At 30.5% G+C, this 6,769-nt stretch overlaps 1 protein-coding gene across 2 annotated transcripts; it reads left to right on the top strand.

The window, feature by feature from the left end:
• On the top strand, positions 3,718–6,769 carry LOC104723132. Of its 2 annotated transcripts, XM_010441448.2 has the most exons (8): positions 3,718–4,409; positions 4,533–4,695; positions 4,883–4,960; positions 5,170–5,533; positions 5,631–5,908; positions 6,003–6,121; positions 6,206–6,298; positions 6,431–6,769. In XM_010441448.2, the coding sequence occupies exons 1-8, from the start codon at positions 4,288–4,290 to the stop codon at positions 6,585–6,587; spliced, it is 1,374 nt and encodes a 457-aa protein (XP_010439750.1). In that variant the 5' UTR covers positions 3,718–4,287; the 3' UTR covers positions 6,588–6,769. The 2 variants fall into 2 exon arrangements, with proteins under 2 accessions (XP_010439750.1, XP_010439751.1); XM_010441449.1 differs by lacking the exon at positions 4,533–4,695 and having other exon boundaries at positions 4,135–4,409.

The following is a 6,769-nucleotide window of genomic DNA, read 5'->3' as shown; positions in this document are numbered from 1 at the left end:
ATTTTTTTTTTTTTTTTTTTTTTTTTTTTTTTTTTTTTTTTTTTTTTTTTTGTAGATTGTCAATTGTGACGAAAATACCCTTACTGATAAATATAGTGAAGTTTTTAGGAGTTTAAACCAAAAAACAAACAGAAAACACATGTTAGTATACAATTGTATAAAAAAAAATTGAGAAAAAAATGTTTTGGGTGTCAAAAATCAGTTTGTAAATTGATGATTTATGGTCTAAATTGTTCAGAAAAGACTTTCTACGATTTTTTCAAGTTCTGAAACATTTAGATTATTCATTCTACACTTTGTACATGTTCTACGAAGTTTAGACAAGAAATTTGTTCTAAAAACTTCAGAACCTGAATTTTGTATGTTCTACAAAATTAAGAATATGTATTCTACATTTTTCTTCCTTCTACATCAATTCAAAATATCTTTTCCACGTTTTGCTCTGTATACTAAAAGAAGTAGAAGATATATCATAGACATTTTAGAATTTATAATCTGTAAAACTTAGAATACCATAGAAATAGAAAGAAAATAAATTAAATAAGGAAAGTGAATATTTTTTGAATAATCTTAATTTATGGTTATGATTCTGTATTTATTATTTAAATATGTTCTAATATATTTTAGAATGTGTATTTTTAATTATTTAGAAGAAAGACGAAAAAGAGGAGAAACAAAAAAAAGGTTTTGATGGTTGTTAAAAACAATTAAACATTGATCCCTAGAATCATTAGAATCTCTTGAAATAGCCACTAACTTCCCCTCCCCCCTTTTCGATCATCCAAGAAGTACAAATTTGGAATGTTTTCCTCTTAAAACTAGTGGCCTGTCTAGTATACGCAATCAGTGCCGGCTTAGATAGGGGGACAAGGGGTGCGACCGCCCCGAATTCATAGATTAAAGAGACAAATAATATAAGATAAAAAGGCACAAAAAAAATAATGCAAAATAAAAGGGCACAAAAAAACAATACAGGATAAAGGGGCACAAAAAAAAAATAATGCAAGATAAAGGGACAAAAAAAAATAAAATAAAATAAAAGAGGCAAAAACAAAATTTATAACACAAAAATAGTTCATTAAAATATGTTTTAACGATTTACTTTTACGAGTCAATAACCAAAAAAACTCTCTATTTTCTCTATAATTATCTCAACTGACTCCAACGTAGAACAAAAATAAATTTTTATAATTTTATCAAATGTTTATATATTATCAAAATGAAATTGATATTATTTTTAACATATAACAGAGGTTTAAAAAAAAATTGGTCTTTCATTCAAAAAAAAATTGCCTAGGGGCTCCCAAAAACCTTGAGCCGGCACTGTACGCAATTACTTTTGTACTGACACCTTATAAAGAGGGATTTGACTCAGTCTCTATAGAGGAGGGTTCATGTGTTTCGAGACGTCTACAATGCCGAAACATATTTTTCTCATAAAATTATATATTCTTCATGCATTACGAAGATTTTGTTGTTATCTAACGAAAATTACATTGAATAGTATCCAACAAATGTACTAACTGTATTATGTTAGGGCTTAGGATTATGAGTTTCATGTTAGCAATTTGGTAGAGATATTAAAAGCAGAAAACGTTTCTACTCTAGTTACTTTACATGTAACTAATTTAATCCAAAAAATATATATCAGAGGGAAAAATGACATCGCACAAACGATCGAAGTCATCGTTAAATAACTCGAGTTGTTTCTTATTATTTTTGTCGACAAGTCGAGCTGTGCCTGTTAATATTCTCAAAATAGATCTCAAGGTACGGTCGTATCTTTTAAAAATAATGGCTGAGAATTGGTTCAACGTATTAAGACCATAACCTCTCTTTTTTAATATATATAATCTAGTTATTGTTTATGATATTACCGTGAGCTAACATGATTCGAAAATATATTTAAAAAAATATTCATATTTTCTTTATTTTGGTTTTTTAAAAATGAGGGTAAAACTGGGTGAAAAAGCAAATTAAAACCTATATGACCAAACCTACAAAAATAAAGTGTAGATGGACAAATGTTTGGAAAAATATTATTTATTTCTAATTTTCCCTTTAATATATATACTAGGTACTAACCCGCGGAAAACCGCGGGCTAAACTTTTTTTGATGAAAATTTTCAATAATTTATTTTGTTATTATGTTATTTATAAAGGTTTGTGATTAAAAATTTAGTTTGTTTATATTAAAATTTTTGTATTTTAAAAATGTTTATTGAAAACCTATCAATAAAACAGTTGCATGTAATGAATAAAATTGTTTAAATATTTATCAATTAAACGCAATCATTGTTATAGTTGTGAAGTAAGTAAAAATATATAACTAACATGTAAAAAAAGCAACTAAATATAGCTATTAAAGGTTCTGAAATACTTCTTAAAAAAAAACATTCATTGTTTTTTACATGGCTTCCTTACTTGTCTATAATAAGCACCTTCAAGCATTAAATATATTCAAATATCAATTTAATTTAGTTTTCCTAAAAAACAGTGACTAAAAGAAAAATATAATTTTTTAAATAGATAAGATACGATATCTGTGTTTCAAAAAAAAAAAAGATACTATATCTATATTTTTTATTTATTAATTTTAAAATCTAAGCTGTTAAACGGAACTGTTATATATTTTATTACTTCTGATTTTTGATAAAAATTTTAACCCATGCTGGAAAAGTTTTTTGATAAAATTTGTAGTTATATAGATTTTATTCGATTAGATTTTTAAAAGCTGTTATTTTTTTTAAATAAAAAATCACTTTTGATTCTAATAGTTTTTTTAATTTTTCTACAATTTATTTTATTTTATGTGTCTCCAATTTTTGTTTTTTAATTAATTATATTTATTTAATTAATTAATTAATTTTAATTAAGTTTTTCTAATTGCAATTGAATGTAATTTTTAACACAATTTAAGGTTAGTTTCATATTTGTACTTCCCAATTAATATAGTAGGATACTCCCTCTGTATTAGAATAGATGATTTTTTGAGACTTTCACATAAATTAAGAAAAATATTTAATGTTTACCAATAAATGCATTATTATTCATAATAACATATTTTCATAATTATTAACCAATAGTAATTCATCAAGGTTTTAAATTCTCAATTAATGATTTTTTGGAAATTTGTAACTTTTTAGTATTAATTGATAAACATATAAAGAAAATCATCTATTGTGAAACAATAAAAAATTCTAAAAAATCATCTATTGTGATACAGAGGGAGTATATCATTTCAAATTTATAAACATTAGCTCATAAATCTTGGTTGTATGCTAATTGATACATTTGTATTATCTATTTTAAATTAATAAAGATTAAGATGTTAGAAAAAAACATAAGTTCATAAAAATTGTTTTTATGTAAATACCAAAACAAAATTGAAGTAAATTAATACCTAAACATACTTTAATTTTTTTTATATGTCAATGTTTCCAATAATATTTTTTTACCAATTTCCTTATTATTGGTAAAAATAAGAAATTTTTTTAAAATTATGGTAAAACAAGTTAAAAATTTGAGTAATTTTAGTTATCATATAAATATAAATATATATATATATATATATATATATATATTTCCAAAAAAAATTTAATGACGCACAAAGGAGGCAAAAATAATCTTTTAGAAAAAGAAAAAGAAAATTTTTAGGAAAATTTTAGAATATGAATTTATAATTTGTAACTGTGCAACAAGTGTTGTCATCATCCTTTTAAAAACCTCTTCTTCTATCTTCCTTTTACCAAATCCGCCATTATCACCACCACAGAAGGAGAGAGAGAGAACTTACTCAAGAGACGAGATCCTTCTAATATATAAAAACCCTAGAATCCTTCTCTAAAACCCACATCGAATCTTCACCCAGAATACAACAATGCTCCAACCTCTCTTCTCTTCCTCCTCTGTTTTCTCCACTTTCTTGGTTTAAAGGAATCGTCTTTTTGGGGAAGAATCAGAAGAAAGCTTCCATTTTTAAAAAATTCAATCGCATTTGCTTGATATGGAACTGGGTAAATCTCGATTGTACTTGCGCAATTGCTTTACTCCTTGTAGATTCTCAGATTATTCTTTAGCTGGAAGTGATTATCCAGACGCCATATCCATGACTTTGAATTGTAGTATTCACAAACCTTCTTCTTCTTCTTCTTCTTTCGTTTCTTGTCTCATCATCATCGTCTCTGAAGATTCTTCTTCTTGTTTATAAAACTTCAATCTTTTTCCAAATCTACGAAATTTTTCATCTCTGTTTCGTCTGTCTCTCTCCCCATCAAAGAAACAAAAATGTTGTGTGGATCATCTTCGTTTGCTCTTTTGGGCTCTGCATCAGCTATGATGACTATGACGGCGTCTTCTTCACCAGCTTCCAGATTTGTTGGATTTGGTCATCATACCACTACTCTCAGGTGATTTACTAATCCCTTCACTTCTTATGCTTGTATTGGTTAAAAATGTTTAGAAATTTGGGAGTTTTGTGGTATGAGACTGCGTTTGGGATACATGAGTTTATGTTCTTTAACGATCATCAGGTATGATCATGATCAACATCGTCGTCCTTGTTCTTGGACTGGAATTGAAAAGAAGATCCCTTTTCCTCGAAATAGGACTGGGACTGCCTCAGCTTCTTCTGCTTACCCTCTCTTTCTCTGTCAGCTTAATAAAGACTCACCGAGACCCAAAACTTACCAAGAGGTTCAGTTTTGTAAATCCACAATATGATTCTTCCTTACTTGGATCTTGAATCAGCAATAGTGATATCTTTGTAGTGACTGATGATATCTGAAAAGATTATTATTGTTGATGTTGTTAGCTTTTCATATGGATTGTTGTTATATAAGGTTTGCTCATGTTCCTGTTTCTTGATTTACTTAATTTACAGGTCACTAAGTCAGCCAGACAAATGTTTGCTCGAGAGATCTCTATCCAATCGAAGGACAGTGACATTTCGATTGCAAAGGTATATAATAAATTTCTCTTCTTAAGGTATAATCCCTGACTCTTGGTGACTTGCTTCAGACCATTACTGAACATGATATGACTATGGTTTTGTTGACCCTCTACTTGGTTTCTGATGATTTTAGAGTAACATAGTTTGTTGAAGTTTCTATATATGTTACTTATATCCTTGAAGCTTTTGCTCATTTACTTATGGAAATGGACTCACAGGTTCTGTTTTACATTGCTGCTGAAGATGAAGCCTACATGGCTTTTAACCGAAAGAGGGATGCTCAGTCACTCATGAACGAGAGGGAAAGTGTCCAAGATCAATCTGATTCAAGTGAGTCAGATTCTGAGGAGCTGTTGCAGTTAGATGAAAAGAGTGTAACCGAGTGGTTGAGTGAAATAGATGCAATTGCCAAAGACGTAGAGGCAGAATTAGTCTCACGAGACATCGGCTGCCACATGGTACAAGTTCTTGAAGCTGTAAATGCAGTTCTTTTCGGTTTGAGAGGCTTCAAGAGGACATCTATTACTTTAGACCCAGAACACTACTACCTTCACTCTGTACTTAACTGTAGAAGCAGCACCGGTAAAAGTTTCATCTTTAGGCTTTCTCAATCAGAGTTTCCTTTTTTCTCAGTTGTTGTCTCTGGTCTTTAATTGGTTTTGTTTTCTTCCATGTGCAGCATTTCTGATTAGTGTAATATACATTGAAGTTTGTAAGCGCCTCGATGTGCCAATTGTTGGATCTCCAGTTGGGGAAGATTTTCTGATTTGGCCTGAAACGGAGTATCCTGAGGAACTCTTTAAAATATCTTCAGGACAGAGCTTGTTCTCTATTGCCAATGGAAGCTGCGTTGATGATCCTGGATCAATGGCATCAGACTTAACCGCAAAGTCACTTAAAGACCTCGACATCGCAACAAACAGAGACATTATTGGGATTGCTCTTGCCAATTTGATTGTAAGTCCTTATCACCTAAAGCCAAAGTACAAATCTTGAACTCCAAAAGATTTCATATTGAAAAGATTCTATTTTGTCTTTTGATTATTTGCAGAGGCTTCACTGGAGACGTGCTACGAAGTCATCCCCTGGACTAATGCTGACTTCTCCTCTTAGTCAACTTAACAACATCAGTAGTTCTAATTGCCCATTGCTGCGGCCTCAAGAGCTTAGGTAAAAAATAAACTTGAAAGACGAAATATTTTGCAAACCCTTAAACTTTTCTCGGCCTAACATACGGTTTCTGCTGATCAAAAGGTTGGCTATAGCGGCTGCAGAAAGGTTGTTGATTTTGCAACCTCATAACTGGGTACTTCGCAGAGACCTTGGTATGATGCTGTACTACGAAAGGTAATAGATTTAAATCTTTACAAAGAATGGTTCTTTTGTTGCTTGTCCCTGTTCTGTAAATTGGTCGGTTTTGTTTGATCAAAACAAAAGATCTTGAATTGTTGTTGGCATATATGGTTTATTGTGGAGCAGGCAATATGGAGAGGCGGTACAAGAGCTGAGCATATGTTTGGCCTTTGTTCCTCCTGAAGAAGAAGCGGTGTTGAAACCTTTTTTAGAGAGACTACATCTCCTTCGTCTAATATCTTCATTGAAGCCTCTTGGCTCTGATCGCTTGACCGTTCCTTGACTTCTCTCTCTCTCTCTCACTGTCTGTACTCCACTTTGTAAATACGCTCTCTTTCTTTCTCTGCGTCTTTGTTGTGTTGGAAGAACCTTTGTAAGGACTAAGGAGAGAAGACATGGAACCCTTGTTGTAACTCTTTACCTTTTCTATGATCATATCTAATGGATTTGGGGCTCCGACTAAAA

Source organism: Camelina sativa, chromosome 11 (genome assembly GCF_000633955.1).
Source record: "Camelina sativa cultivar DH55 chromosome 11, Cs, whole genome shotgun sequence".
Classification (NCBI taxonomy): Eukaryota; Viridiplantae; Streptophyta; class Magnoliopsida; order Brassicales; family Brassicaceae; genus Camelina; species Camelina sativa.
Note: the sequence above shows the minus strand (reverse complement) of the source record. Positions and strands in the feature narration are given on the sequence as shown.